The sequence below is a fragment of the Leucopleurus acutus genome (assembly GCF_964270905.1).
Source record: "Leucopleurus acutus genome assembly, chromosome: 11".
Lineage (NCBI taxonomy): Eukaryota > Metazoa > Chordata > Mammalia > Artiodactyla > Delphinidae > Leucopleurus > Leucopleurus acutus.
In genome coordinates this window covers 88,338,144-88,356,105 of record NC_139152.1, presented here as the reverse complement: position 1 = coordinate 88,356,105, position 17,962 = coordinate 88,338,144, and the positions used below count along the sequence as shown (strand labels likewise).

Here is a 17,962-nt window from a genome sequence, read left to right as displayed (position 1 = left end):
CCCCTGTCAAAAATTAGTTGATCACAGACACGTTGGTTTATTTCTGGACTCTCAGTACTATTCCACTGATCTACATCTATAACTATATGCAGGTTTTTTCCAGTAAATACGTATTACAAGATCCACAGTTAGTTGAGTCTGCGGATGCAGAACCATGGATATGGAGGGCCAACTATAAAGTTATACCTGGGTTTTTGACTACTCAGGGAATCAGCGCCCCTAACCCCTGAGTTCCTCAAGGATCAGCCGTATTTATGTTTACCTATCCTCATGTCAACACCACACTGTCTTGATTATTGTTGCTTTGTAGTAAGTTTTGATGTTGGGAATTATGAGTCTTCCAAGTTTGTTCTTTTCAAGATTGTTTTGGCTCTTCTGCATCCCTTGCAATTCCATGTGAATCTTAGAACTGGCTTGTCAATTTCTACAAAGAAGCTACCCAGGATTCTAAAAGGTATCTCATTAAATCTGTAGATCAAGTGGGAAGTGGTGCCATCTAAGCAATAATGTCTTCCAATCTATGAACATGGGATGTTTTCCCATTTCTTTAGATCTTCTTTAATTTCTTTCAACAATATTTTGTAATTTTCCACAAAACAGAGTTACTTTCTGAGTTATTTCCTTAGTTGTTGCTCTAGGGCTTAATTAGTGTATGTATGTATACACACACACACACATATCTCTTAACTTACCAGAATTAGCTCCAGATTTAGATTAATTTAATTCCAGTGAGATATAGAAACATTACTTCTATATGATGCTATTCCTTTCCCCTCTTTTTGTGGCATTATTGTTAGTCATAGTATAACAACAATTATTACTTGATATATAATTTGAAGACACGAAGGAGAAAGGACAGCAAGTATATATGTATAACTTTTGTTATATTAGCCTTCTTATTTATAATTTCTGGTTCTCTTGATTTGTTCTTGAGGATTAGAGTTACTATCTAGAGTAACGTCTTTAGTCCAGTACAGCTTTGCTCTCATCAACCTTTGTGCTATTTTTGGCAAATATATCACATTTCTATATGTTATTGGCTGAACAATATATCATACACATGTTGTTTTACACAGATGCTTTTAAAATCAATTAAGAGAATAAAGGAGAAGAAACATGCATTTATATTATATTTTATAATTACATAATTACCTTTACTAGTTCTCTTTTGGGTTTTTTTGTGCGTTCAAATTGCTGTTTGGGGTGATGTGCTTTCTGTCTGAAGAACTTTTAGTATTTCTTGTAAGGTGAATCTAGAACAAATTCATTTTTTCATTTACCTAAAAATGTCTTTATCTCCCCTGTAATGTTGAAAGATAGCTCTGCTGGATGTAAGATTCTTGGCTGAATTTTTTCTTTGAGCTCTTTGAATATATTATTCCACTGCCTCTGGCCTACATTTCTGATGAGAAGTAAGCTGTGTATATCACTGAGCTTCCCTTTTAGTGGTGAGTCATTTTTCTTTCCCTGCTTTTAAGATTTTCTCATTGTCTTTGAGTTTCAGCATTTTTATTCTAGTGTGGCTGTGGATATCCTGAGGTTATTCTACTCAGTCATTATTGAGTTCTCTGGATATGTAGGTGTTTTCCAATAAATTTGGAAAGACTTTAGACTTGTTTTTTTTAAAAGAATGGGTGCACTTATAAATTTATTTATTTATTTTTGGCTGTGTTGGGTCTTTGTTGCTACGCATGGACTTTCTCTAGTTGCGGTGAGCAGGGGCTACTCTTCATTGTGGTGCACAGGCTTCTTATTGCAGTGGCTTCTTTTGCTGCAGAGCACGGGCTCTAGGCTCGCAGGCTTTAGCAGTTGCAGCACGCATGCTCAGTAGTTGTGGCTCACGGGCTCTAGAGCACAGGCTCAGTAGTTGTGGCGCACTGACTTAAGTTGCTCCACAGCATGTGGGATCTTCCCGGACCAGGGCTCAAACCTGTGTCCCCTGCATTGGCAGGCAAATTCTTAACCACTGCACCACCAGGGAAGTCCCTAGACAACATTTCTTCAAATATTTTTTCTTCTCTTTTCTCTCTCTGCTCCTTCTGGTACTCCAGTTATGTGTATGTTGGTATATTAATGTTGTCTCATATTTCTCTGAGGTGTTCATTTTCTTTATTCTTTTTCCTCAGTTCTTTACCTTGTTTACACTATTGATTTATCTTCAAGTTTGCTTATTCCTTCTTCTGCCAGTGTGAACCCAGTGTTGGGCCTCTTTAGTGATTTTTTTTTTCAGTTACTGTACTTTTCACTTCCAAAACTTCCATTTGGTTCTTTTTAATAATTTCTATCTTTGTATTGATACTCTTCATTTGATGTGACATTGTCACCAAACCTTGCATTACTTCTTTAAATATGGTTTCCTTCAGTTTTCTGAGTATATTTATAATGACTACTTTGAAGTCTGTCTGTTAAATCCAACATCTAGTCATTCTCACAGGCAGTTTCCATTGCCTGCTTTTTCCCCAGTGCACAGCTCATTCTTTCCTGTTTCTCTGCATGGCTTTTTTTTTTTTTTTGAAACTGGACATTTTAGATAATATATTATATCAACATTGGGTAATGCTTATACCCTCTAAGATTTGCTATTGTTATTTTTTTATTTGCTCAGTGACTGGCTGAATTATTTTAGTTATGTATATTTTCCTCCTCCTCCCTGCAGATGTATAGGGCTCCTCCTCATAGGGCTCACCCTTTTGTATGCCACAGTCATCCTGGGATAACAGTGGCTTTGGCAGGCCTCTCTTTGACTTTCTTTCCCTGACCACACCCAGCTGTTAAGCTCCACTAACTGCAGGCTGATTGATCTATTGTCTTCAACAATGTCTTGGGGCATAAACTACTCTACAAACTGAGCCAATTTATTAGGGCTCCTTTGAAGAGATAGTTCCTGAGGTAAGTATTTAAGATTTGTTCTAACTACAGGAGGGTTCCTCCCAGCTGTCTTTCCTACTTTCTTTCTAGCAAACTACCTAGCCGTCTGGTTAGCCTTATATTTCCAATGAATCTGTCAATCTCCTCCCAATTTCCTTTCACCACAACCTGTACTTTCAGGCAGGAACTTCACACTGTTGCAAATTAAGTTGGTTCCTTTGGGGAGAGATTCAGAGCTCACTGTTATAAGCGCTGCATGTTCCTCTGGGCAAAATTCCTGAGCCTGGTTCTGATGCTGAGGGCGGAGACAACAGCATGCTTCTTTCTGAGTGACACCTCCTTGAGAGTTCAACTGGAGAGGACAGGGGAGCAGCAGACCCAGAACTCCTCAGCTGGCCTCTTCCAGGGTGGAACCTGTATCCCACCAGCCAGGGCGAGTGCAACTGGGGCCCTAATATTCTCAATGGTGCCCTACCCAAGGTAGAGCCTCTGTCCCATGAGTGGGGATTGGGTGAAAGGAGGGAGACCCCACCTCTCGGCTATATTCACCCAGAATTTTGTCCCAGCGACATGTAGCTCAGGCAGGATGAGAAATGCTGACCTTACCCCTGTCTCTACTGGGTAGACAGCCTTCCAACTGAGAGCTGAGGGAAGTGGGAGCTCCGTGTTCTTGGCTCCATCAGTTTGGAGGAGAGTTTCCATCTCTCTCCACTGAGAGTGGGAAGACAGGGAGCAGGTCTCGGTTCAAATCCCACAGACTTTCACTCTTCTGACTGAGTTTTAGTAGATTGTCCTGAATAAGTGTTCCTTTATTGACTGCATGCTCTTAGGACTATTTCCAGAGACTTTAAATGGCTGTTTTTTAAAAATAACCAGTTTCATTGAGGAGCAGGTCCCTAAAGCTCTCACACTGTCATGGCTGGAAGCAGAACTTCTTGATGAGTTTTTTATATGAGAAAAAGGATCCGAAACTCTAAAGTGTAAATCAGAGATACTACTCTTAACATTCCCAGGCAGAAATCCTAAAAAGTGATCCATACAGAGATCATGTATGGACTGCCACATCTATGGCTTACTAAATCAGAAGAGCTGTTCTGTTTTCTTCCCACATTTAGTCCTTCAATACCTTGGCAAAACATCTAAAATAAAAAATGGAGTCTGAAATGAAGTTTAAATTGTTTCATTTTTGAACTACTGTGAGGCATTCATCCTGGCCTATGATATAATTCAGCCTTCTAGTCAAGTTTTATGCCAGATCCAGCTGGACAGAAATTTTAAAAAGTAAAAGTTTTAGAACGCTTTTGGTAGTGTGTGTGTTTGTGTGTTTTAAAGGAATCAAGATGTTAAAAAGGATTATCTTTTAAAGTTATTGGTTTCTAAATGAGAATTGTACTTGCATCATATATCAAAGTATTCCCTAAGGTGAAGACATCAAATAAAATTTGAGTCAAATTTGCAAGACACACAAAGCTCATTTTGTTTTAGTGAAAACTGGAGTTTAACAATTTCAAATAACTAAACTAAGTGTAAAAGGCTTTCAGAACAAGCATCCATGCCTCAAGCTATTCCTAAGCATGGATTCACAGTATAGGATTGATGGTTCTATCTTGGCACATTTTCCTTGGGGGACTCTAATATGGAAAATTACCCATTCATTTTCTATAGTCCACAATGGCAACCCTCAGCATGCATCCATAGCTGAGAAAGCACCAAACCAAACACCATAGGAAAACAGCCAACTTAGGAACTAAGGCCTAACGCAGGACCTGGCACACAGGAATTACTGAAAAAATATTTGTGGACTACAGAGATCTCTACTAATATGCCAAGTACATCCAACTTTGGGGAAAAAAAGTAAAAAGAAGAAATATTTCAAATGGTAGAATGGACTTTTGTGTTCAAATAAATTTATTTCACTCCATAAACTGGCTCCACAAGTGATACTACCTCCAAACCTAGTAACATTTTTATGTTCCCCCAAAAGGAATGTGTAAGATAATCACAAAGGCCCAATTTTAAAGAAAATAAATGATTAAAAAGTATATTGGTCTTTGCTTATGCCCCCAATCACACTACTATAAAAGAATATAGTATCACATATAATATGTAATTAGCATATTCTTATATCATTATCATTTACTATAACAGAAAAGTTCAAAATACAGAAAAGAGAAATTAAAATATCATCCACAGTAATAATACTAAGCCACTGTTTTAGTGAATTTCCTTGTAGACATTCTTCTTTGCATAGTTTTTATTAGTTTTACATGGTTGTAATCATTCTGTATGAATACTTTTGTATTCTGCTTTTTCAGTAAATAACATTATGAAATGTGCGTGAGATTCTGCTCTCTAGTTAAGAGAATATCAAACTCAAAACCAAACCGTATGTACAAGTTATAGGAATTCTGGCCTCCACTCAAGCTCCAAGTCCCCTTTATTCATTTAACAGGTGCCTATTTTGTGCCACATGCAGTGCTGGGGACTGAAAATACAAAGAAAAGTAAGCCAGAATTTTTGTCCTCAAAGAGTTCTCAACTCAGTAATTACTCTCTGCCTTCACAGAAGTATGAGCTTACCTATGTGAGTTTGAAGTTAATGAAATAAACGCTTGAAATTTATTTTTAACTTCACTCTTTTGAGGAAAATTACTAAATACATAAAGATTTATCTCAGACAACAAGTGAAGTTTTCTGCATTTAATATGGTTGTATTCTTATCTTACAGGTGAAAGAGCTGCAATTCTTTTAATCATTTTATGACAGTATTTTTCAACATTTATTGCAATTAGTTCTCTTTATTGGCCTTGAGAGCAGTTGTATTTTAGAAACCAATATAAGAGCTTTCATTTCCTCAAGCTGTAAATTTTCAGATTATTCATCATACCTCCCTCCATCCTACATATTTGCATGGTATATGTGTTTATGTGCTGGTAGATAATCACAGCCACCAACTGAGGTAGAGAAGATGTAAAGCAAACGCTTCAATAAGCACAGGTGCTGATACCCAAATATATCATGAGCCACATGCACCTGGAACTATTTGCATTCTATGCACAAACATTAGCAATTGTATCTGACTTTACTTCTCTGGAAAAATTTAAGCATTCCTAGTTGGTAATTTCCTTTGATATTTTCCAGTTTAAGTCTAGTTGCCTAAATGGTGTCTCAAGGTATGAAATAAGAGATGAAACAAGGTACTGAGTCATAATTTCAAACCTTCTGAGATATACCTCAAGTGGTAATGAGTGGGAGCCATGGAGCACTGAGCAGTGAAGGAGCTGCACACAATAGCCAGAAAACCTGTTCTCTATTCGAGGCTCCACCACTTACGAGTGATATGAGTGTTAACAAGTTGTCATTAACATAAGCCTCAGTTTTCTTATCCATAAAACTGGGATGGTGATAGTCTCACCATATTACAACATTACTGTATTACTAATGAAAAGCAAATCTTTCTAAAAATGCAAAATGCTACGTGTTAGGACTTAGGTCTAAGGATCATTACTTTATAACCAATTCCTACAAAGTTCGTATAATCAAGTTTTATTTTTTGAAAGGCTTTATTTCCTTACATTTACTTATAGGTTGCCACAAGGTTTTACATAAGAGAGGTATGTTTTTCAGAGCAACAGCACCTGTAGTTTATTGAAAGGGGCGCTGCTGTTACCGAGGAGCTGCTGGTAGAAGGCTCCAGAGACATGTTTAGGAAAGAGAAAAAGAGAACTAGGGCAGCAAAACAAACTGGATGGTAATTTGAGTTCCTCTTATTTTAAGATTGGGTTTAATGTTGGAGACATGCCTACTATTCCATGCCTCTCTACACTGAGAACTTAAAAGGCTGTTAGGATGTAGAGCCTTTAGAGAAGTCCAATAATTTTGATTTCAAAGTCTTTTTAGGGACTTAGGCATGAAGAGTCTCTAATGGTTTTAACCCTTGGAGACTGAAATAGTTTTGTTTGCCAATGTTTTTCCATTAATGAAGATTACCTAGCTAGGTCCCTAATGACATTTGTTTATATCAGACCTCCCAGGAAGCAGCAATCTACACGTAATACTGAAAGTAACACTAGTACAGTAGTTATTGTCACCAAAGATTTAAAAGGCAGTAAAATACTTGGAAAATGTTAGGTTTTGCTACTATCCTACAGGAAACAAACATGCTTTATTAATAACTGTGTGGGAAATTTTTTTCCCCTTAACTGAAAGTCATATGGCGTGGGGGGGATCTCTGTCTTCATGCACTTATTTTGACCAGTAAAAGCACTACCAAAGATTCTAGTGTCAGATTTACAAGGCACCACAGAATCTATATAGTACGGATCCTCCCAACTAAACCAAATAGCAGCTGCCTTCCTAGCCTGAATACCTATCATGAGTATATTAAAAACATGTTCTTTTTAACACCTTGTTTCTTTTTTCTTTTCATGTAACTATCTCTCCCATTAGCACATAACAGTCTTTCTCCTTCTCCCTCTTCCTCCCTCTTTACCACAGCACAATATTCCATTATGCAAATGTATACAAGTTTCTGCAAATATTCCCTAATTGCTGGAGGCTTTATTGTTTCCAATCGTCTGCTACTATGTACAATGCTTCAGTGAATAACTTTGTTTACTTTATTTCAATCTGTCCACAGAATAGATCTAAAAGTGACACTGCCTGGTCAAAGGGCAAAACACATCTGTAATTTTGGTACATACCGCCAGTATATGCAAAGGTAGGAAGTAGGAAACAGAAGGGATGTGTATGTGTATGTAACTGGAAATATTTCATATTGCTAGAGCATAAATTACAAGGGAGAGAATCAACCAATAGGCTGCAAAAAGTAGGCAAACTTCAGATCACTGAGCATCTAGGTCATGTTAAGAAGCTTGAACTTTATTCTATAGACAAAGAAAGTTACTCAAGGGTTTTAAGGCTGGGCTTCACACAGTCAGATTGTTGTTACAGAACTATGGACAACAGACTGAAAGGGCATATAACTGGAAAAAGCAGGGATAGTTAGGAAACTGGTACAGTAATCCAGATGAAGGACTGAACTAGAGCCGGGGTTAAGGAGAGAATGTACTGAGAAATCTTAAGAGGCAAAGTGAGCAGGATGTAGACAGTAAATATGGGGGTGGAGGTGAATAGAGGGATGATTTCAAGGTATGATCAAACCACTACCAGCAAAGCACCGGATTCAAGCTATTTCTCTAGCAGCAACAATACGTTTACACAGATTCAGTCATGCTCTTACCTGGTCTTAGCATTTGTGAGGCCAGGGATAGCAGTATAGGGCCCAGCAAACAGACAGGCAGAACTGGTGAGCTTCTCCTTGAGCATCATGCTCTAATCAACTAAGTAAAGCAACCACAGGCGACCCCAACAGGCCAACATGACATTTCATAGCTCTATCTCTGATGCACCCTCTCATAATAACTCCTCTATTCCTAAGCCTCTTGACCCCATTTTCCTCTTTGCCCATGAAGTCAGTGACCAAGACAACTGCTGACAACATAAATAACTGCTAGTGCAGGGAACAGTATGTGGTTGAGGGGCAGCTGCATGAATAGCTGTTTTTCCAAAACTTAACCCAAAGCCAAGCTTTACTATAAACCCAATATTACAATATTAGCAATGCATTTTTGGCAGCCTGCAGTCCTGCCACCAAACAAAGTTAATCGCTGGAGATGAGAAGATATGGATGAGAGTCCCCTCTGAACCCTTCCCATTCCCCTGATTTATGCAAATGTAATGGTCCTATGGGGATGGAGCAGGAGGGTGTTATGTGTAATCCATACTAAACCTGGCACTTGTTTTTATTCTCAGAGTTTCTAAAAACCAGACTGAAGGGGAACTGAAAAGTAAACTATGAGATGAAATCAAGTCCACTGTTTATCAAGTCCATGAATGAAATACATACACATACAGACACACACACACACACACACACAGTAACACCAAGGCTTACCTTTCTTTTATCTTCATCTGTTGATTCAAATTTGAAAGTAGCCCTATGCTGAAGAGGGAAAAAGGGGAAACAGTGTCATTTTAAATACACAGATTTTTGATTTTGCTATGTTTAAAAATACCTAATGTCTATAAAAAAGTTGTCTTCCCATATCATGTCTCAAAGTTCTTATTAAAGTAAGAGAGACATGTAAGCAAATAATTGTAAAGCAGTACAAAAGACTAAAGCAAAAATATATACAGAAGAGACACAGTACTGAGCCACTAACTACCGAGGGAAATCTGGAATTCTTTGCATATAGTACAGAACATTTGAGCTGGACCTTGAGGGATGAATAGGAGTTTGCCAGGCAAATGGAAAGCATTCTAGGGATGGAAACAAAGGCTCATCTGTGAAGTGGTATGATGTATTTGTAAAATAAGCAGCTCTGTCAGAGAGAAACACAGGACACATGTTAGGGGATGAGAGGAGTGGAGAAAGATGAGAATGGGAAAGTAGACTGGACAGAGATTTGGAAGGATCTTCCAATGTTGCTGAGGAGTTTGTACTTTCTTTATCATATGCAATAAGAAATCACCAGAGAATTGCAGATAGGGAAGAAATTGATAGACTGGCATTTCATAAAAGTAATTCTGTAAGAATGAGGGTTTAAATCATGGCTCCACCACTTATTAGTTAAGCAAGTAACAAATTATAACTGTATTTCCCATGTGAAAAGAGGGGGTACCTAGTTCACAAAGCTGCCATGAGGGTTAAAACAGCTACGACATATAATGTACCATCTCAGTGCCTGGAAGATAGTAAACACTCAGTAACTATTAGGATGATAATAATGATGATGCCAATGATATTGAGGAAAAATATTTGAAAGAAAAGAATGTCATGACTCTCCTGAAATGACTGGCAACACTATATTTTCCACTCTGTAGCTGAAATAGAGAATGGAGTAAGTTGAGTTGTCCACTGCCAGAGAGTGATGGTACCCAAAAAATAGAGCACCAAGTTCCTCAATCTCTTCTCAAGTTTTATTCAAGAGAACCAAGTGCTCTTACGGATCCTAAGTTTTCATTTAGAAAAAATCTTTACTGAACATCTCTCTGCCTTTCCTTTGTATTTCTCATTGGCAACACGGCAACCCACCAGGAGTTAAACACAGTAAGTACTAAAGATATCATCATTACAGGTGGCTCTGCATTGACAGCTTCGCAGAAGAAGCAATTTTTGAAATTAAATGAGATGGAGAAATGTTGACAGAGAACCAGTTCTGAAAGTAAGAAATGGTCAGAGGGAAGACTTAGAGTTAATAGAGAAGGGCCATTTGAGGAAACCTAAGAGAAGCTGCCTCACATACCGTTTGCAAAACAATTAAAATGGATGTCAGGTGGTAAGGCCTTGGATTGAAAAATTTATACCTGAATTGGCATATAGGTGACAGGCAACCAGGGGAAGACTCTGAAGGAGGTGTGAACTCATTCTGGAAGAATATTTTGGGTGGTAGTTTACAGGCCAGATCAAAGAAGAGCAAGACTGAGGACATAAAGCCCTCTGAGAAATGGGCATCAATAATCCAGGAGTGATATTGCTGGAGGCAGTACAAATTGACACCAACTTCAAAAATGAAAGTGATTTGGCAGCACCTAATAGAAACCATAAAAATATTCACAGCCTTTAACCCAGAACTTTTACTGCTAGAAATTTATCCTAATGAGATCATCCAGGGGAGAGAAAAATTATATATGTAATCATATTTACTGCAGTGCTATCGAGTATTATGGAAGGAAAAAAAGAGACAACCTGAATATCCAACAACAGGAGACTGATGAAATAAATCACTGTGCATTCATCTGAGAGAGTATTATACTGCCATTTTTTTAAAAATATGGCTAGGGCTTCCCTGGTGGCGCAGTGGTTGAGCGTCCGCCTGACAATGCAGGGGACACAGGTTCGTGCCCCGGTCTGGGAAGATCCCACATGCCGCGGAGCGGCTGGGCCCGTGAGCCATGGCCGCTGAGCCTGCATGTCCGGAGCCTGTGCTCCGCAACGGGAGAAGCCACAACAGCGAGAGGCCCACGTACCGCAAAAAAAAAAAAAAAATGGTTAAAAAGTTCTATAACAACATGAAAAATTATTTATGATGGCAGTAAGTGGAAAAATAGTAAAATATCAAACTGTATGTCTATGATGACAGTACCTACATAAATGTATGGATGATTTCAAACAAAGGCTTGAGTGTTAAATGCAAAAATAAAAACAACTATATAGGGTTGGTGGAATTGCTGGTGATTCCTTTGACAAAACTCATTGTTGGTATATTATTTTTATAATTAAAAGAAAAATTTTATATAAAAGGTAAATAGACTAATGAATGAGCAAGGAAAGAAAGAAAAGAAGAAAAGGAAGGAAGAAACAACAAAGACTATAACTTAGGAATCTACAGACCCAAGGTTTAGTAAAAACTAACATTGAATAAAAGATCAAGAATTATTAGATTGTATGGTTATAAACTGAAGCTTAGTAAAGGTTCACTACAAATGAAAACACATAATTGCACTTAGAAACAAGAAACTTAATTTTTGCCATTATATGTGAAATATTAATTCCACACATTATCTGGAATAAATGTACCTAGTTGCCAATGTAACAGTTTTCCTAAACTATTTTTTTTTTTTTGCATTTATGGTAAGGGAACAGAAAAAGAAATCGTCTTTTGGAAAGCCCCTTGTTAAGTTATAAAAATATCTTTTAAAAGGTTTCTACATAGAATTATATCTCTCAAGGTGATAATTTAGAATAGTATCAAGGACTAATTTTTATTTTTCTTTTTAAATGCAAGGCTGATCCTGTTACAAAACCGCAACATTTAAAAAAAAAAAGAAATAAAGGAAGGAAGGAAAGCAAGCTTTCAAAAGCCCTAACTAACATGAGGGCTTAATTTAATTAGCAAATATACTGGTATTGTGAGGCAGTACAAAGTGAATTTAGAATATGCCAATCCATTCAGAAGCAACCTCAAAGTGTAAAACAAAAAGTCCTCTTACATAGTCCAGGATATTTATATATCCTATTCAAATGTGGAGGCTGTACTTCTAGAACTGTCCCAATATTAGGTCCCTATCAATCAGGTTCTTCTAGCACATAAATAAAGACCTCACTGCTATCAGTGTTGTTTTCCTCTCTTATGAGGACTACTCTCAGAGACCTACATGTCTGTCTGTATCTTAAATAACTTTTACCTTTCATTTGGCCATAAACTTGCCACACTTCCATAATGGAATCCTACTGGAGCTTGCTAAGGGGTAATCATATGTCTAGGTGGCCTCTATGGCCACCAAGCCACCTCTCTGGTTATCAACATTGATGATGATGCTAGGCCTCAGTTTCTTCTCCTATTAATTGAGAGTGTTGGACCCAATTATCTTTGAGGTTCCTTCTTGTCTAAATACCCTGGATTCAAGGAACTAAGATACTACTATGCACCCTCAAGGCTCTTGATCACTGTTTGTTGTTGATAATCATAATGATGCCAACCAATCTCTCTACTAAATCTGTTAGCAGAACAAGCCCTAGGAGAGGAGAAGAAGCTTGGACAGCCTAGACTAGAGCAATATATACTTCCCACATTAATAGCTCATTCTATTACTGGAGTGGGGTGACTGGGACCCAACAGTAGCCAAAGGAAATAGTCCTGAAAACCCTTTCTCTTCTGTGCTCAATAACACAGAATAGACAGTGGAAAGCCAACAGGGCCTTGCAAAAAGAGCCCTGGATATTGAATCGAAGACTAGGTCTGCCACTTCTATCTATGTGCCCTAAGGCCTGTAGACAGTTACTTTGTCTTTCTGAACCTCAATTTCCTAGTCCCGAAAAAAAGGGAGAATACTTCAGTCACCCTCATAAGTTTTAATATGTGATGACATGTGAAAGCACGTAGGATAATACATAGTACATAGCAGGCACTCAATAAATGCTGTTAGATGAATTGAAAGTGAAAAAGGGCAACCACTCTTCCTATTTTTAAAAAATACTTTCCTATGCTGAGTCAACTTGCATTATGCCCTTGAGAAACAGACAAGTTTCATTTTTTTCTAGGATAGATAGATCTTCCTTCTCCCCAAGAAAAGAAGGGTCAGTAAATGAAGGAAGAAATCTTGAAAATTAGAATCTCCTTAACACAGTAGAAATTAGATGTTACCTGGAGCCAGACAGGTAAATGTTACTTTAAACATGGTACAAGGTATTTTGCTAACCATTAAAAAGTGCACGGGTCAAGGAAAAAGAGAAAGAATGGAGTATATTCTCTAATTTTTTTTTTTTATCAGGCTATGTCAACTCCATGCCACATGCTTAATTCCTGACTTTTTCTGTTCAAAACTAACAGTTATGGGTTTTTCTTCAGTGCCAGGCACTGTTCTAAATGATTTACACATATAAGTGATTTAATCCTGACAACAAACCTATGATGTGGGTACTATTATCATCTCTGTTTGGCAGATGCGGAAACTGAGACACAGCAAAGTTAAGTACCTTGCTCTATGCCACGCGGATGGTAAGCCGGGGATCAGAGTTCAGGCAGTCTGGCTCCAGAACCCGTGCTCTTGCCGCAGGACCTCTTGAGCACCTTGACCATTAGTGAATGCCTCCTACATGCATTATGCACAGCGTTCAGCATTATACTTCACTTAATTCAGGTCTCATAATAACTTAGGTGATAGAACCCTATGTTACAGATAAGGAAACTGGGACTCAGCCTTAAAATAACTTGTCCACAGTCATGACACTAATAAATGGCAGATCTGAACCAAGATTTATCTGACTCCAAATTCCACCTTCTTTCCATTATACTTGCTGCCTTCTTTTGAGAACGACGAACCAATCATTCTCTCTCTACATCATTCATTTCCCTTCTTGGTTAGACTCCTCAATGCCCCATAATCACTTCACTCTAAACATTTCCCAAATCCATGCTTCCAGATAAGGAAAATGAGGCACATGGTAATAACCAGGTGCTTTTTCAGGGTTTCAGACTCCATTTCCCATAGAGCAGGGCAATTTAATTCCACCTCCCCATTCTTACTGCCAGACCACTGCAATCATGCTTCCCCTTCTTCTTCATCTGCCTCTAGTGTCTCCTGCCTTGCGGGGCAAAGCCCCACTGCCAACATAAAACTCAGCTATTTTCTTTGTACTCTGGACCTACTATAATCAGCATTAAACATGAGAGCTCTTCTCTGAAGGAGCTGGCCGCGCCAGTCCACGTCAAGACACAGCATTCTCAAGCGTGGTCCCCAAAATACCACCCCAGATGATACACACTGGGCATTACAACTTTAAAGCCATTCCCAATGTGAAAGGAGAGCTGGGGATGTCCAGAACTTAAGCTCTGACAGCACTTGGCCAGGAATGGTAAATGGAAACCAACCTGGAGGGAGATCAAGGAGAGGAAGAGATAAACTGGAGGAAGCAAATCTGGAGTTCTAAATAGTTTAGCCATGAAGGGAAGGAGAAAATATTGAAGGAGGAGATAAGATCCAGTTCGAGGTTTTTTCCTCCTCCCTTCTGCATAGAAGAAAGTTCCTATTTATTGCTGGATACCTGGGATATAATAAGTGCTAAATAAACACTACTTGATTCAACACAATGGCCAAGTTTTCTGTTGTATTTCCTTCTTTTGAAAATCAGTTTGTAGCTGCCTCAAATCTTTTTTGGAAGGCAATTATAAATCAAGTTGAATGAATATACAGTCGGGCCTCCATATCTGCAGGTTTCACAACCGTGAATTCAACCAACCATGGATCAAAAATATTTGGAGAAAAAATTGGAGAAAGTTCCAAAAAGCAAAACTTGAATTAACTGGCAACTAGCTACAAAGCATTTGCATTGTATTTACAACTATTTACATAGCATTTACACTGTATTATTAGTAATCTAGAGATGATTTAAACTATAAGGGCGGATGTGGGTAGGTTATATGCAAATATTATGCCATTTTATATAAGGGACTTAAGCATCCATGGATTTTGGTATCCATGGGGGAGGTATAGGATCCTGGAACCAATCCCCTGCAGATACCAAGGGATGACTGTAATCTCCACAATATGTACATCTGTGCATTAAATTAATTTCTCCTAAATTACGCAGATATGCAACAGTAAAGCGTATCAGAAAGTGAGGAAGCTAAGATATGAATAGAACTGAATCCATGCATCCTCCCAAAGAAAGCAGCATGGTACTGTAAAAGAGCAGTCAGAAAACCCAGATTCAAATCTCAGCCCCATCTCTCAATGACTGTGTGGACTTGAGGTGACATCATCCTAAATTTTATCGTTTGTGAAATGGGAATACCACCACTTTCCTCATAGGATTGTTGGGAAGATTAAATGGGAGTGAAGGTGCCTTATTTTTTTTATCTTCTCCACATGGAGCAGAAATGGCATACTGGCAGCTCAACAATACAAAGTGTATGGAAGTGCAGTGGTGGGCACACAGCAAACACAGAAAGGGAAATTATGAATGGAGGCAAATGAAAGGAAGAAAGATGTTGTATCTAGGGTGTGACATGGTGTTGGGTGTGTTTTCACAGAAATCAGTTATTTCTATAAAGTGGTGTTCTAAATGGAAGAATAAAGGTGTGGTATGTTACCTTCAAGAGTGAGCACATAAAACTCCTGGAAGGTAAAGTAACGGAGAGCTAACGGGTCTTGCTTAAAGAGACATTCAGAGAAGTGACTGGGATATACAAGATACCTTTTTCATGCAGAGTTGTAAAGTGGAAAGAATAATACCTAGGTTGGAATCCCAGCTCAGAAGTATGACCTTGGGCAAGTTACTTAACCGATCTAGAATCTCAATTGCAAAATGCAGATAAAACCTCACAGGATTGCTGTCAAGATTAAAGGAGATAATGGATGGGAAAGCTGTTAATGTGATACAAACAACAGGTATTATTAGGAGTTAGTCTGCCCCCAGTTACAACATAGTATGTCCATGACCTTGGCGTGATTTCAGTTCCTAGTGCCTCGGTTTTCTCATCTATAAAATGGGGAGGATGATGCTATCTACCCTGTAAACTCTCTGAGAATCAAGTTGGACCATATATATGAGACATCACGCATTGAAAACTGTACAGTCCTGTACGTATATAAGGAACTGCCATCGTGGCCGATACGTTTTATGCATGTCAAGGCCCGTGTTTATACACAGAAACACGTTATTTTTAAGCTAGGCAGGTGAGGAGGACTCGCGTGCACTTATGCATCCATGAGAGGGGCACAGACGCACGCTCACGGATTCCGGGGGTGTGACTTGCACGCTTGGGAAGAGGACCGTGGGACACACTGCTGGGCCGGAATCAGAGGGGTGGGCGCGAGGGTGGGGGCACGGGGTGGGGATACAGGATGCACGGATGGAAAAGGCTGGGGGCACAAACACGCATGCCCAAGCCGGAAACGTTTTCAGGGGAGAGCAATGCGCATCCCCGGAATGAGGGGGGTTGGGAGGGATGCGATGTGCAAGCCCGGGGGGCGGCCCGAGGGTGCTATACCGCACGCCCGGGGCCAGGGCTCTTTACCTTATCGCTGTAATCCCTCAGGACCCGCTCGATAGCCCCCGCCTCGCCGGCCCGGACGATGTAGAGGGCGCGCTCCTCATCCATGGCCGCAGGTGCGGGGGAGCCGCGGCCGCTCTGCGCGCCCAAGCCGCTGCCTCCAGGTAAACGCCTCGCGCCCCCACTCGCTCGCTCGCTTCTTCCCAGCTTCCTTCCTTCCCTCCTTCCCTCCCTCCCTCTGCCTCCAACCCGCCAGCCTCCGCCCGGGCAGGCCCGACGTCACCGCCCCTCAACTTTCACCCCGCGACGTCACTGGTCCCCCAGCAACCGGCGCCCCGCGGCCACCCCCGACAAGGCCCAGGACTCGGTAGAGGCCTGGCGAACGGCCTGAGGGGTCAGTCAGGCCCGAGGCCCTGCTAGCGCTCCTGCCTCTCCCTCCCTCGGAGAAGAGTCCAGCCTTTTAAATGTGCTTTCACAGACAGAACTGTTCTCTCCTGACCCTCTTCTATGAATCATTCTCCTCAGCTGACGAGAGCGACCCGGTTCTTCCCCGCCCCTCTAAGAGCCAGCAGCTAAATGGACTACAATTCCCTGCGTGCAATGGGGTCATTCCACTCTTCCATCTAACTTACCGGGGTGCCGAATGGCATGTCGGGATTAGTAGTCATCCAGCGGGAAAGACTTCCCTCCAAAGGCATGCTGGGAAGTGTGGTCCTGTGAAGGCCGGAAACTGGAGTCCGGCGGCCGCCTGAGGCCAGCGGCCCAGAGACCGTTAGGGGGAGGGCCTAAGCGTCGGCTCTGCCTCCTTTTTGTTCCTTACGGAGCTGACCGTCCTGCTCGAGCCTTTGCTGGTTGGACTGGTTGACAGCCGCGGAGACTGGCACCCCTTGGTGGGAACTGTCATGCACCGGTTTAATTCCCTCTTTTCTCGTTCAGCGGTTTCGGTCTCTTTGAAATTCTTTCCTTCCTTCCTTGTTTGCGGTCATGCTATGTATTCAGCTACAATAATGTGGGAAATTGCAGGCAGTTCTCGGATAAAAATGGGACTCGGCGGTTTTTTGCCTTAATAATAATAGCCGCCTTGTATCGCGTGCCGCCGGGACTGCAGACTCAGGGTTAGGTGATTTCTCACGACACTTGAGATTTTTGTGGAACCGTAGGAACCCGAATAGATTAAGTAATTTGTCCTAAGTCACAAAGCCAGTAAATGGGGAATTCGAGATTTGTATCAGCGTCTTTCCCCAAAGGCAGCTGCTCTACAACCGCCGGTAAATGTGATAATACGGATATACTAGTAATGATAGTGATGGTGATGATGATGGAGGCTCACATTTGCTCAGTGTTCGCTACATGCAGACATTCTGTTAAATACTTTACCTGTGTTATCTCAGTCAATTTCTCACAAATTAAGTCAACAAATATTTGAGCATCTATGCTGTGCCAGGCACTGTTCAATACCGTTCAAAACTGTTCAGTATGTTTACAGTGGACTCAAAATGAAGCCCCTGCTGTTGTGGAGCTTCCATTTTAGTGCTTAACCCTATGAGGGAGGTACTATTTTCATTTTAATATGAGGAAACTGAGTATTGGAGAGGT

At 40.3% G+C, this 17,962-nt stretch overlaps 1 protein-coding gene across 4 annotated transcripts in view; it reads right to left on the bottom strand.

Annotated features, from left to right (window-relative positions):
- Positions 1 to 16,572, bottom strand: part of RIC8B (RIC8 guanine nucleotide exchange factor B) — a 118,002-nt gene extending 101,430 nt beyond the window's left edge. For all 4 annotated transcript variants that reach the window (XR_014326619.1, XM_082850842.1, XM_082850844.1 and 1 more), the window contains exons 1-2: positions 16,391 to 16,572; positions 8,824 to 8,871 (exon numbers count right to left, since the gene is read on the bottom strand). Coding sequence is in view for 3 of the 4 variants with exons in the window: in XM_082850842.1 (XP_082706968.1) it covers positions 8,824 to 8,871; positions 16,391 to 16,474 (132 nt within the window). In the remaining variant the exon portion in view is untranslated. The remainder of the gene's footprint in view (positions 1 to 8,823; positions 8,872 to 16,390) is intronic.
- Positions 16,573 to 17,962: the final 1,390 nt, after the last annotated feature.